The sequence below is a fragment of the Pipistrellus kuhlii genome, unplaced genomic scaffold (genome assembly GCF_014108245.1).
Source record: "Pipistrellus kuhlii isolate mPipKuh1 unplaced genomic scaffold, mPipKuh1.p scaffold_m20_p_11, whole genome shotgun sequence".
NCBI lineage: Eukaryota > Metazoa > Chordata > Mammalia > Chiroptera > Vespertilionidae > Pipistrellus > Pipistrellus kuhlii.
Genome location: NW_023425416.1, coordinates 19,472,655 through 19,487,372, shown reverse-complemented (window position 1 = coordinate 19,487,372; position 14,718 = coordinate 19,472,655). Strand labels below are relative to the sequence as shown.

The 14,718-nt window shown below is 39.6% G+C and overlaps 1 protein-coding gene across 24 annotated transcripts in view; it reads right to left on the bottom strand.

Moving 5' to 3' along the window:
• Nucleotides 1-223: 223 nt before the first annotated feature.
• SETD5 (SET domain containing 5) overlaps nt 224-14,718 on the bottom strand; it is an 85,093-nt gene continuing 70,598 nt past the window's right edge. For 17 of the 24 annotated variants that reach the window (XM_045579128.1, XM_045579127.1, XM_045579132.1 and 14 more), the window contains 7 exons: nt 11,957-12,201; nt 8,663-8,719; nt 6,191-6,661; nt 3,368-3,663; nt 2,188-2,321; nt 1,602-1,690; nt 224-1,294 (listed from right to left, as the gene is read on the bottom strand). In XM_045579128.1, coding sequence (XP_045435084.1) covers nt 686-1,294; nt 1,602-1,690; nt 2,188-2,321; nt 3,368-3,663; nt 6,191-6,661; nt 8,663-8,719; nt 11,957-12,201 — 1,901 coding nt within the window. In that variant the 3' untranslated portion in view covers nt 224-685. The remainder of the gene's footprint in view (nt 1,295-1,601; nt 1,691-2,187; nt 2,322-3,367; nt 3,664-6,190; nt 6,662-8,662; nt 8,720-11,956; nt 12,202-14,718) is intronic. The other 7 variants (XM_045579130.1, XM_036431000.2, XM_036431004.2 and 4 more) reach the window with 1 other exon arrangement.

Below are 14,718 nucleotides of genomic sequence, written 5' to 3'. Positions count from 1 at the left end.
TGGTTAATCTGCTCCTGAATAATCAAGAGTTGACCACAAGCTTTTCTTCAGAGAGCCAGGCACCCCTTAGTCAGAGCACATTCCAAGCACATTCACTATCCCTGCCTATTTCTCAGTGATTTAAAGACAAAGGTAGGAACGTTCTTGGTGGACACATCTTGGCTGGATATCTGCTTTTGGAATGGTTGTCTTCCGGTGAACATTTACATACCTACCTTTTTTCTTAAGTGCATAAAACCCTAACACTATCAGATGGCTTGGGGTTTGGAGATTGGCTCTTTTCACATTTTTTTTTCCTTTGAAAAGAAAACTTTTTTTTTGGATTTAAAAAGATGTCCTCACTGCACAAGTGACTACAGGCTACAAGCAAGGATGGGAGACGGAGGCTTCAACACAACTCATTGCACTTAGAACCGTTACTAACCGAAACACCATTTGCTTGTCAACAATGTACCCTTAACAGCAGGGAGAAACTTCTTTATAGTCTCTGCTTCAGACAAGATTTACATCTTTCTCCAAGGCCTGAGCCTGTTGTGACCACAAGTCTTGTTTCTTGTCGACCAGACCCAATTCTCTGGCACCTTGTACCCCCTTCCCCAGCAATCTGCTTGGCCTAGATTCCAGAGGCAGCTGGAAGGAAGCAGCTATGGGCTCATTCAGTTCTGTTTGCCCAAATCCAGAAGCCCTAGGAAAGTCCTGTCTGAGTCTTGACTCCTGACCCTTGCAATGGCTGGAGTCGGTACTGGTGCACACCCCCACTCCCGCGGTGCGGGTAGTGCTGTGAATTGGAAACCGCAGATACCCTGGAGGCCTGATAGGCAGTGGGCTGCCCAGCACTGGGCAGACTGATAGTCCGTAAGTCTGATGGCAATGACGACCTAGAGTTCTGAGGAAAGGAGGTGGAACTCAGAGTTCCTGTGCTGGACTGGGAAACCGAGTCTGAGGTTGGTGAGTCTGAGGGCCCCTGTGGGGTAGGGCTAGCAGCACTAGAAGGGCAGCTCCTCCTTGGAAGACTGCTGCCCGTGCTGTTTCCAGAATGTGGCTGGCTGCTATAATACCCTGGTGTCCCTGTAAATGAGGCCAACGAGTCTGTGGACACAGGGTGGGCGGGGCTAGAATAGGACGTAGAGGAGAGGGAGGATTCTGAAGAACCGTGAGAGGGGGGGTTTCCAGGTCTCAGTGCAGTAGTTCGATAACTGTATCCTGGAGATTGGGTGGGATGTCCTCGAAAGGGGGAGGAACTTTGCTGAAGGAGGCTTTGTGATTCTGTCCGTGGACTATCACACTGCAGGAGCTAGAAAGAGTTGGGAAGAAAAAGATAAAGAGGTGAAAAAGTCCCTATTTAAGCCATTTATGTTTGTGAATATTTAAAACACCCTCCTTTTACTTCATCATCGTAACTACTGTCTTTTTAGAATACCAAACACAGCAAAATAGCTATCTCTGATCTCTTATTTTTCTGGAATGATTTGATTACCCAAAGGTGAGCAGATGATGGCTTATTTATAAAGTTGCTAAAACTATACAGAAAGATGGCATCTCAAAACACTGGCATCCTGAACATACTCCTATGTCCAGAGATGAGCAATTTCTCGCCTCACCTGGTAGCTGTATCTGGAAGGGCTGTAAACGGCCGCTCCTTTTGAGAGTGCTGAGCTCAGGGTCTCTGGGCCTTCTCCATCTGCAGGGTCTGGGATATAATACAAATCAACTTGGCTTCTTAGAAAGTGAGAAATAGCCATTGTTTATTGCAATCACCAATGCCATCACTAACCCATGCTGCTCTCTTTCTGACAAATAAGGTGAGTGTAGCATGCGACAAGGGCAAAGGAATGGTTAATTATGGGCTATGTCTTAAATGCCTGATCTGACTCCTGTCTCCTTTCTCTTCATCCTCCAACAGGGTAGATTTCCAGGCCTTTGGACAGATGAGTTACCAAAAGGTATCCCTTGGGAAGGGGGGGGGGGGGGGGGGGGAAAAAAAAAAGCAGACAGAGAGAAAGCAATGGTAGATCTTAAGAATGCTGTAGCCCAAAAGAATAGAAGCAAACCACGCTGGAACCATGAATACAATGAAGCCCAACCACATAAGAAGCTGACTCACCTCAGCCTAACATTTGTTATGAAATGTCTGGAGCCTGGTCACACGTCCCTGAACTGGTGGGCAACACAGAGCCTTAGGCTTACCTGAGTCTTTCTCTGTGATGTTACTCTCCCAGGTGGGAGAAGGCTCTCCTTTTTGGGCTACCCTCACACTGCTTCGGAGGACTTTGGGGATGCTCCCTCCTTCTCGGAGTCGTTCTACTGATGTGGGAACCATCCTGTGAAGGCAACATGGTGCAAGTTTATGCCACATGATTTCAGATCAAGAGTCCGAACTGAATCTTTGACAAAGGTTGTACACATATTCACTTAAAAAAATCTTAGACATCAATTTAAAATGAAGTATTTTCTCTGCCTCAAACTATGTCAGACACAAAAGAAAAGACTTTTAAAGAAAAAGCACAATAAAAAATTAAAAAACAATTATATTCCATCTTGATGTGTAAAAAAAAGCAATCAAGGAAAAAGTAAATTTAAAGATGTCTACTTCTTTTAACCACCCCGCCAAATTAAAAGAGAAAGTTAAGAAAGTTAAAGAGGTAGTAAAAGTGAGCCAAAGAAGAAATGGGCTCAGGGCACAAGTTAGAGAGGCAAAAGAAGGGCCCTTGGAGCTTAAGAGAAAGGCAGAGGTGACACACCTGGCGGAAGGGAAAGTCATGGGTATGCTCACAAGAGGGTGAGTGTGCTCAACCCCCATTTTGAAATGCGAAGTTTTCTCTCCTGTGAAGTCATGTGCCTGGCACATACTATTTAATACATCTTTCATAGGTTAATAAATATTATTTGAGCCCCACCTCCTCTTTCCCAGACTTAATTTCTTCAGTTCAAGATCACTGAATTGCCTCATCCTCTATTTCACTCATCACTATTAGTTATTTGTGGTCTCCCCTAAGCCAGACAAGTCCTTTCAGAATATGTCTTATCTCTCTGCTAGCTGTGTGGAATTGAGACTTCTGTTGGCAATTTAAAGTGGAACTGAGCTGAACTCCTGATTTACCTTGCATATGAAATAACATCAGAGGCAGTGGAAGGGCCCAGCAAATACTATACTGTATGCAGTTCAAAGTGGTGTACAACAGGATCGGTGGCATTTGTTTGCTTTTGTAAAGCTGGGGGTAGGGAGTGGTTCTGATTGATATTATTTAATCAGCCGAACAGGACTGAGGGCACTATTGTCTGGCTTTCTCAGATAAGTGTTCCCATACATTTTAAATAAAACTGGGAATGATTAATTTAATTATTAAAGCATCAAATATCAACTTACCACCTACTGCTGATATTCTCTTGTGGTCTGCAGTGAGATGAAGTGCCTCTGGAATCAGATGGGTTTACTGCCTCCAAGTGGGACAGAGAGGAATGAGATGGGGAGAACTTTTTGTGAGGGGAAGATGGGGTTCGGGCTGAGGATCCCTGCACACCATGGGCACCAGTGTCAGAAAGTGAGTTACTGCTGCCTTGCCCAGCTCCTGCAGACTTGCTTTTGCTTTGTGCAGAGTCACTGCCCCCACCAGAATTCTCCTTGGCTTCCTGTTTCCGTTTGCGGTACTCCAGCAGGGATACCTAGGAAGGAAATAACAAACAGGATTCTAGACATTGTTAGTGGATCAGTAGCAATCGGGAGAAATGGACCCCTATAAAACCATTAGCAAGCCATGCAAACAAAGCAAGTACCAACATTGGCAACTTATGTCAGGTATGAGGCAGATCTGAGCACAGCTACATATTTACATCAGTTAGATATTGGTGAGCAGGAGAAGACACCAGGTAATAATATCTTTGAGGGCTAATAAAACTCAACATTTTTTCTGCCTTCAGAAAAACTTGTGAGATGACAGTGCTCTCACAGTTATCTGCAACAATGGTAGCTCCTAGAAAAGGGAGGGTGCAGAGTTGGGAGCTTATGCAGTTTGAAAAAGCCTTCCAGGTGACTGATGGCTTTTTCTAATGCCTTAGAAATCCTTAGAGACAGTTGTTTAAAACAAGAGAGCAGCCCAGTCAGCGTGGCTCAGTGGTTAAGCGTTGACTTATGAACCAGGAGGTCATAGTTTGATTCCTGGGCAGGGCACATGCTTGGGTTGGGGCCTCGATCCCCAACATGGGGAGTGCAGGAGGCGGCCAATCAATGATTCTCATTATTAATGTTTCTTTCTTTCTCTCTTCTATGAAATCAATAAAATATAAAAAAATACCCCAAGCAAAAGAAAAAGCCAATTCTTCAGGATTATTAAATGTACTTAAATTTCCAAGATACACTCAGGAGATTCATTAGTGTTTGTCATACACATAGAGAAACTACAATAGTATAAAAGGAGAAAGGGAATAATTTCACTTCTTATTGTAGCAAGTCAGCTCTAACCAATAGAGACTTGGAAATTTCTCCCCATCTCATTGCTCATCTACCTCATTCTTTCTGACTGCCACAACACAATCCTCTCCCTGCTCCACCTGGCATACCTTCTCTGTGCTGCTACAGTGCACTGGGCTTACACTGCTCGTAGTCTGTAACAATGTCTTGCTTATTTTCCCACTAAACTGTACGGTCTATCAGGGCAAAGACCAAGTTTTTATTTTATTTTTATTTTATTTAAATCTTTAACATCCAACACAGAACTTGGCCAATAGCAGGTGCTCAGCAATAATTCTGAAATAAATCATGATTTCAATCACTTTTGCATACAATGAAACCAGAAATCCAAAGTCTATTTCCATTTTTGTTCCTGATAGACAATGCTGTTCATGCAAGTCTTCAAAATCCATTGCTGTTTTATTCCAAATTATCTGCCAGTGTTCCCTCCTTCTATCTTCTTAGGGCTTTCATTTTTTTGTCCAAATGTAAAATACAACAAAACTCAAAATAAGATAAATTTTACATATGCATTTTTCAGACACAATCTTGGAAAGGAGTTTATAATAATACCTTTTGGTAATGTATTTTATTTTAACATAAATGTAAAAAGCCACTAGGCTACATTTTACCAATAGTACTACAGATATTTTGCAATTATGTGTGAGTGTCACACACACAGAGCCATCTAGCTTCTCTAGCCCTTCCCAATAAAAGTTTCTGTGCCAACCCCCAAATATATCAGTTGAAAAATCACTGATATAAAAAGCGAACTTTTGGCTTTGTAATTTTTAGAACAGGCATTGCTTAAAAGCCAAGTCCCAAACCATTAGCTAGCTCTCTATAGCCCAACTCTGCCCATATCTCTTGATTCACCTCCTTACTCTGCCCAGTCTTCTTCTGACACCATGGCAACACTCAACTGTTTACAATCACATCCCATCCATAATTACTTGTTACATAATTAATTCTTCTGCCCCCTCTTTTGTTATATTCTCACCCTCATTTGTTGGATGATTGATTCCTACTTATTGTCTAAGATCAACTAAATCAATGACCTGCTATCTCTCATTCTACCACTCTTCAAACTGGCCAAGAGCTTCTTGCTTGTTTTTAAAGCACCTTCCACAGATCTGACTAGGCAGGTTCCCCTGTTAAGATGTTTTCACCACATCTGAACAACTATTTTGAAGCATCCATCACCATTATAATTAATTACTTATTAATATAATTATCACTTGCTCTGAGCCCATTAGGGCATAACCTAGGAGGCAATATAGCATGGTGGCAATAAGAGCATGCAATTGAGAATCCAACAGACCTGGGTAGTATCCTGGCTCTTCCATTTACTAGCTGTGTGACCATGTGCAAGTCACTCAACTTGCCTTAGTTTCCTCTTCTGCAAAGTGGGAAATTACCTATCTTACAGGATTATTTTGAGGATTAAGTGCTTAATAAAGCTTAACAGTAATTAGAACATGGGAAGTGCTAATTACTAATATTCTTTTCCACTGCTATGTTTTTTGAACTGCCTACTATGTGTATGGCACATACACAATAGGCATTTAAATTTGCTATTTACAAAATTTATCAAATTGTATTAAAACAGCTTGTATTTTATTGGGCATGGCAGAGACCATGTCTTACTTATCTTTGTTTTCCTCACACTGAGAGCAGTGCTGAACACATGGTGGTAATTTCATAAGTATCTATTGTTAGTGCTCTGTATCGTGTGAAACTTACCTTTTTCCTCTGTGGTGGATTCTGGGGGGCAGATGGGACTCCTTCACAAGCTCTTTCACCACCAGGTGACATGGATCCACGAGAGACATCTTTCATAAAACCATGTTCATATCTGCTGGGAAATCCTTCTGCAGGGGAACAATATCCCCCGTCCAAATGCAAAGGCTTCCTATCTCCTACTAGTGGAGACCCTCGATACAATCCATCTGCTCGAGGCATAGCGTTCAATGGGGAATAGGCATACATTAAGTTAAACTCTGTCCGAAATGCCTGGTCCGAGTTTCTCATGAGGGTCTGATGTCCATCCCCACTCCTGCTGGGAAAGCCGGTCTCAGAGGTGGGCCCAATGGAGGGATGAGGAGCCAGATCAGAATGAGCTGAGTTGATGAGGGAAGGTCTGTCAGCACAGCTGTTAGTGTTGGAGTCAAGGTAGCCTACTTTTGTCAAGTCCAGATCTTTTCGGTGACAAAGCTGAAAGAATAAAAATCAATGGAGACATGGGGTAGGGGAGAAGGAAAACAGTCAAAGGGCAGAAAAGAAAGGAGGGAAGAGGGGCACAGGTGAACAGCAGAGACAAAAGGAATGAAAGCAGAAGAGAGAATGCCATTAACATCTGTAAGAGTCCCATGTAGCAATATGTATACAGGCCAAATCTCTAACAACCCCCACCTTTCCCAAATTACTTTAAAATCTTTCAGGAGAAGAATGATGAAAAAGCAGAATTAGATATTTGGCCAAATGTGACTACTTTGCCTGCTTAGCCTTTCATCAAGTTTGCTGAATCACCTTGCACTAAATTAAGGGATTGACAGTATTAATTTGGGATTTACCTGAGCCCCATGTATGCTAGAGATGAGAGACCAGCTGGCTTATATAACTGGATTCTGGTGTTATTCGTTTCTAAGTTAATATTGATGGAAGGTGGAAGGAGGGGAAAAGTTGAAAGAAAGTAGAAAGTAGATGGAAAGTCAAGTATTTAAGGTACTGGTTCAGTAAAGGAGAATGGCATCAAGACATCAACCAATCAGTTATTCACTCACTTTCACTATTAAATAGGTATGTTCCTCATAAAATCTTCTGGTCACTCAATTCTTATTTATCCTTTAATCTATGTCAACACACCACACTACCATTAATGCCCATCACTGCAGAGTATCTGAAATGCTGAAATGTACCAAAAATAAGTCCCATCTACTATTTGATTATCATTACTTCCTAATACCAAGATTTTCCATTACTAGGTCTAACTAACTAACTAACTCTAGAAAGAATGGTTCCAGAAACCCAGATATCACACCATATCAGCCTCCAAAATATGCTATCTTAGAACCTTTAGCACCTGAGGAGAGAATGCCCTGTACTTTCCTTGTAAGACAGCAAAAACCACGCAGAAAACCTCTAGTACACTATATACAACCTTTCTCAGTTTCACAATCCTCTATAAAATCCTACTGATTTGGAATTTGGTCAACTGTCACTATGTTTAATACTAATTTTTTATTAGAAGGAGAGGTGTGTGTTAACAGTTAATTTCTAAAAGGTTCTGTGAGAGTCTTTACTCTATGTGGATTTACGGAATTAATCATTACTACCTCTGTCCAATTAAGAAATACTACTACTAAAGTCTGAACTTTACATCTCCATAGCAGCAGGGTTTTTGAGCAAAGCACTCAATTAACATCCTAAGGCAGTGATTGGCAAACTGCAGCTCGCGAGCCACACGCAGCTCTCAAGCTGCGGGTTTGCTGCTCTGTTGACTAATGAGTTTGCTGACCACTGTCCTAAGGGATTCCACTTGTATGGCAATCATATTCCAACCACCGCAGAATGGAGGCCCAGGTCACAAAAGCCATGGGCTGCCATAGTTTTCCTGTGTACCCAGTAAGGAGCAATAATAATGTAGAGAGCCAAGAGGCCTGCCTCTCAACATTTTAAAGAAGTTCCTCAATCTACCAACCAAAACCCAAAACATGCAGTGAAACAGAGCTCTCAGATTAACCCAGGAACAAGGCATAAATTACTGCCTTACTTTCCCAACCAGCTGCTCCTTTATCAACCTAAAATAATAATTATAAAAAAATAGCTCCTACCAACGTTTGACCCAACTTTTCCTTTTTAACAAACACACATTATGTCAGACTTTCTTTAACAAGGCTCCTACCATACTTTCAGCCTTCATTAAACTTTACTTCTAGATACTATTCCTTTAAACTCTTTAGCCACTCCCTCCCCCAAACAACAACAATAAAAACAAACCCCATCACACACACGTAGCTACTTTGTTTTCCTCCACCTACATTGAGAGTTCTGAGTAACAACAGTCATACATGGGAAGATTCATTCAACTTACAGTGACCAATCGGCCACCCTCCAGCCCATCACCCCATTCACTTGGATATCCCAGCCCTTCCCACACACTCATGCACACTCACTATCAGCCTCCAAGTGTGATTGAGATGGTGTGATAACTACCTCGGGTGACAGGGACTCGGGCCTATTCGCAGGGTAACTCTCAGGGGAGGATATGTTCTAGAGGAGGGAAAAGCATCTTGTTATTCATCTACTTGAAGTCAAGAAGCAAAACAAAACAAAAAATAAAGTAAAAGCAAGCATAGAAAGTTAGCCACAACTTTTTTTTTTTTTTGGGTGGGGTTGGAGGGACAAGAATGCACAGGGGAAATGTTTAACTGCAGAATTCATCTCAATGAACAGAATGACTTGTTAAAATGCTTCCTGGTGCCTTTGAAAGCATTTCAGAATAAACTGGTTATGTTTCATGCTATAAGTAAACATCTCAAGCAGGTATCAGGAAAGAGGTGAAATTTCACTATTACAGTTGACCCTTGAACAAGCAGTTCCTCTTATACATGGATTTAAAAAAAATAAATACATATAGTACTCTAAATGTATTTTTTCTTCCTTATGACTTTTCTTAAAATTTTTTCCTCTAGCTTATTTTATTGTAAGAATACAATATATAATAAATATACAAAATATATTTTAATCGACTATGTTATCAGTAAGACTTCCAGGCAACTGTAGGCTATTAGTAGTTAAGTTTTTGGGGAGTGAAACGTCACATTAAATTTTCAAATGCGCAGGGAGTCAGTGCCTCTAACCCCCGTGTTGTTCAAGGGTCAACTGTATATTTCTTTTTATATTAGATGAGAATTTAGCAACCTATAATATTTGTTATTGGGTATCTGACCACTTATTCCTCCTTAGGGGAATCTTTTTCCTTCACTCCACACTCCCTTCTTGAACATTACATTTCCTCATTTTCCTATGTGACACAGGCCCTCCATTGTTATTCAGGGAACCACTTAGCATGCTGGCAGACGACAGGGCTAGGGAGATGGCCTGTTTCTCTTAAATGACAGTTATAGAAGATATTACTGATGGACTTTGTAGCTTAGACTAGAAGGTCTTGACATAATCTAATCGGATCTGACCACACCTACTGACATTCTCTGATGTTAAAATCCATTGTACTTTTAGAAAGAGGGAAATAAGCAGTTGTGTATACTCTGAGAGTCCCTGCTTCCAAAATAGGTTTACCCTTAGGGCTTTTACCTGAGGTATCTGATCAGGTGAAACAAAGTGGGCAGTGAACCCAGTTCAAACAAAGTGGGCAGTGAACTCTGATGGGAAGTTGTGAATGGTAAAAAGTGGAAAGAATGATGGTGGTAGTTGTGACGAAGAGTTCAGGGTGCCAGGGGTAAGGTGAAGGTGGAGGGGGTTCTTAATGTTGTATACTACAGACAACTGTGTCTATGGCAGGCGAAATGAGGCTGCTTCAGCAGAGCAGGGTATTTATTGACTATTAATTTTACTTGGTGGGGTGGGTAGAGAGTGTGAGATGGATAGTGGAGTATGGATCACAAGGCAGAAAGAGAAGGATTATTATGGTGGGAAGGAGGGGCAAATTAAGTGTGTCTTCTTAATTCTGCTTTTCGTCCCCAGTCCTTACAATCTTGTTCTTTTCCACTATGTTTCCTTAACTCCTTGTCTTGGAGTTGGAGAAACTTCTCACTTTTCCCCTGGAATGTATTTTATTTTTTCTTTCAAAAACATTCTTTCCCCAACCAAGCTGATTTTTACTCATGACACCTTTTGGTATTTCTGTGTGTCACAGTCTTGGATGTAAATAAGGTTCCCCACAATTTCTTATACTAGAAAGTAGGAAAGAATATGGCAATTAGAATGATAAAGATGGTCCGGAGAGTGAAGTTTGTTTTTTAATTGACTAGAAAGGCTAAATTTTATCAATTAAATAATAAGATTAAAATAGTAGAGACATACACTGAACTTTATAAAGGGATGGACTATTTAATACATTATATATAACATTTTCCCCATTCCTGCTATTCTAACATCTATGCATCAATAAAAAGATCTTTGATTTAAAAAAATATATGCAACACTTTACACTTTCATAGTTATCAAAAATATTATAAGGGATAGGAAATACACTGAGTACTATACTTGGCTGTTTGGGAAGGCAACTTACCTTCTAATTTTATGTTTAATTATAGTAAAACCTACAATGACAAGGTATAAATCCCTATTAATATAACATGCTGCCTACCGGGGAGAATGTCCTCTCATGAAATTTTACTTATCAAACTCTAGCTGCTAATTGAAAAATCAACTGCAATTAGACCAAGTAAAATTAGCTTTACTATTTGGCTAAAAAGAATGCCACAGGGAATTATTAGAAATCCAATGTAATCAGGAATATTTTTTGCCCACCAGAAAGAGGCTTGCTCCAAAAGTCAAGTTCATATGGTCTAGCTTAGGTATAGCTACCTCCTGTTTTTAAGGTTCTACCTCTCTGAGTTAGCCATTTACAAGTCCAGATATTTTTCATCCCCATGCTCTCATAAAGCTGAACAAGGAGGGGGATGGCATTGGTTAGGACAATCATCTGGAGAAGTACAAGTTAGGGACAGAGCTGAGTGTTTAGTGATCAGAACAAATTTTTCTGAGAATTAAAAAAATATCTGTTTAATTATAAATCAAAGCAACATGCAATAAATGAGGTATATTTTTATATACCTGGAATCTACTCTGAAAATCTGGTGTCACCCAAACTTGAATACTAAAGTGATTCAGAATTGTCTTGAAATAACTCAGATATACATTTCTAATGTATATCTAGAGAGTGAATGTAATTAATTTTGTTTTTATAAACGTGTTATTAGTTCCTGTCTTATTCATAACACAGTATAATAAAAAGGGAAAGTAACTTAGAATAAGGAAAACCCCCTCATTTGTCATAAACCACAGGCTTTTTCAATCCCTATTCACTGAGCCCATAATGAGAATACAAAAAAAACAGGGAAAGAGACACTTAACTAATTTAAAGGCCTAGAAACAAAGACACAAATATTATAATCAGAGGTCTCAGGCTGTATCATAAATGATTACTAGGCTACTAGAGGCTTGTTTAACACGTAGAGAGTAAAGCCTAAGATGGAGATCTAGCATGCTTACTACCTCAAGTTTGGGAGAATAATGGACTGCATGCAAAAGGCAAATGAATGTCATCTGTGGTATAATTATTCCTACTTTGGTAAGTATGTGAACTGCCAAGATGAGAGGCTACCAGGTAATAGGTCACACTGACCCTGAGGGTTCCCATTCTCTTGCTGAGACAGGCAAGGAACATGGTAAAGAAGCATTTGGAATGATATTGTATTTGAAATGAGAAGGTGCAAATGATGACTTCATATTCAGCATTCCCAACAGCCAAACCCAAATCACCTCAAACTGCAGAGGAGTATTGCAGCGACTAGCAGTAGTAAGAGACGTGATGGGTGAGAACATGAGGCTGTATCCGTTTCGACATTCTTCTTCTGGGTGAGATGGGCCAGGTGTGGTCAGCTGGGGGCTCTTTGAGCCTGAATTGGGAGGGGGTGGTGTGACTGGAGAAAGAGGCCGAAGTAACTTGGTGACATTCTGCTCCATCAGATAGCGAGACTTCCATTTCTTTAAAGGGCTCAACAAATCTGTGAAATACAAAGTTCAGATGAGAGGCCAAAACCACAGCTCAAAAGAAGGCTTGGTAATAAAGCCATTAATTTCTACCCCACAATGGCTAGAATTTTTCTTTTGTCTCAATCCATTGTTATCTCCTGCAATCAAATCAAAAGCCCAAAGATATTCTCTAATTTCACTCTGTTTTGAAAGTATCTCCCAGAGAACTGTCAGATAAAACTGACAGTTCTGACTGATCCCTGGAGCTAATTAATTTCTTTCAGTGGAAAATATAAATTAACTTTTACACTGAGTTTCCAAAAAACACAAATTTGTGTCACTTTGTTAAAACCACCTTCTACTTAATTAACATGCCACCAGCTCAAGTTTCCTGAATGCTAACTACATAGATAGCTCTTTTCTCTTTTATCTTCTCTTAAACATTTTTTTGGGGGCCATTTTTCAGAAGCTTTCTGTGGCATTCTGCTTTAGTTGAAAAGAGGTATACATAATTACCTATTCCATATCTAACCACTAATTTTTGAAATGACTTCTATGAAAACTCCCAACCACTTAAAAAAACTAGGCTGGAACTTTTCCTAATTAGAACATTATACTTTCTATACTTTTTAGGTCCACTTAAAAAGGAAGTTACTATTATATATATAAATGTATTTTATTGATTTTTTACAGAGAGGAAGGGGAGGGATAGAGAGTTAGAAACATCGATGAGAGAGAAGCATCAATCAGCTGCCTCCTGTACACTCCCCTATTGGGGATGTGCCTGCAACCAAGGTACATGCCCCTGACCAAAATTGAACCTGGACCCTTCAGTCCCCAGGCCAACACTCTATCCAGTGAGCCAAACCTGCTAGGGCTATCGCGCGCAGGTGTTTGTGTGTGTATATTTAATGAATACTCAGACCAAAGAACCTATCTCGCTTTCTCTGAGGAAAAATTTACTTTTATTCATTTACAATAGTTAAAAGATATTTATTTACTTAATAGCTACTATATAAAAATGACTGAACTAGATTATGTGTGTGCAAAATGGTCATCATATAATTTATTCAAAGGTATTTACAAACTTGTAATAAACAGAAAACATATATTTAGTATAAGTTTAAAAATATCAACAGAGGTGATCATACTGCTCTGTTAGTAAAAAATAATTATACTTTTAATGCTTATTATATAGCAGGCATATACTATGTGCTTATGTGAATTAATCAGATTTCATTTGAACAACTCTATAAATTCAGCACCTCTATTATCATCCCCATTTTAAAGACCAATTTGATGTGTAGAGAGATAAATACAGGTAATCTGGTTCCCATTTACATTATTAATCACTAGATTAAATTATATCCGGAAGGCTTGGTGAATGGAGTAACATTTATTCCAGTCCCTCAAGGAAAAGCTTTGGGACAGTAGGTCGTGATCAGAGTCGTGCATCAGGAATATTATTCTGGTAGTAATGATTAGGATGTGATTACAACTGGGAAACTATTTGAATTAATGTAAGAATTAACTGAAAGAGTTTTGAGTCACTGAACTTGAGAAGATTTTAATTTTCTTAAGGTGTGTTTTTACTAGTCTATCTATTTGTATATTAGAATGTTAGCCAACAGCTGCTGTTTTAAATACAGTGGAAGATTAAGTGCAAAAAATACCTGAAATATATATTTTCCTTTTTGATATCTGAGAATTTATTTTCCCAGATTGGAAGTATATTTGTATTTTTTCTTTTGTTTCAGATATTAAATATACTTTCTTATTTTTCCTTTCTCCTTTTGAAAAGTGCCTAGGTATATAAAAACAAATGTGTTTTGTGACTTATATTTAGAACTAAAGCCCAATGCATGAAAATTCAGGCACTGGAGCGAAGTGATGCCCCATAACACCTCTGCTGCTCCCACTGCCGGCAGTGCAAGCCTCAGCTGGCCCTGGGTGGCTGGGGGGCTGAGGGGACTGGGGGTTCTGGAGGCAGGTGCTTGGAGTGGCTGGGCCTGCTGGGGCTGAGAGGACTGGGCGTCACCAATTTTGAGGGCGTGACGGTCAATTAGTATATTCCCTCCTTATTAGCTGTGCGTACCATAATCTTTGAGGATGTGGCAGTAATTAGCATATCCCCTCCTTATTGGCTGTGGGTGCTGCCATCTTTGCAATGGCGTGAGGGTCTATTAGTATATCCCCTCTTTATTAGATAGGATACCTTTTATATATTTCAAAAGTCTTAACAGTTAATCTTTAAAATCTAAAAAGTTACAATTATATAAGTGACCAAGTTCACTGTAGAAAAGCTGGAAAGTACAGATGAACCCATCTCTCAAATCAACTTACAGGTCATTCATTTATGATATCACAGTCAACAAAACAACCTGATGTGTGCCCTTATGAAGTTTATAAGCTAGTGGTCAATTGCATTTTTTCTATTAATAGCATTATATTTATGAAGTTTTTTTCCAGTTTTACATTTCTATTGCCATACATAACTTTCAAATTTTATAAAATCTATCCATCTTTTTTAATCTTTACTCAAGTATTTT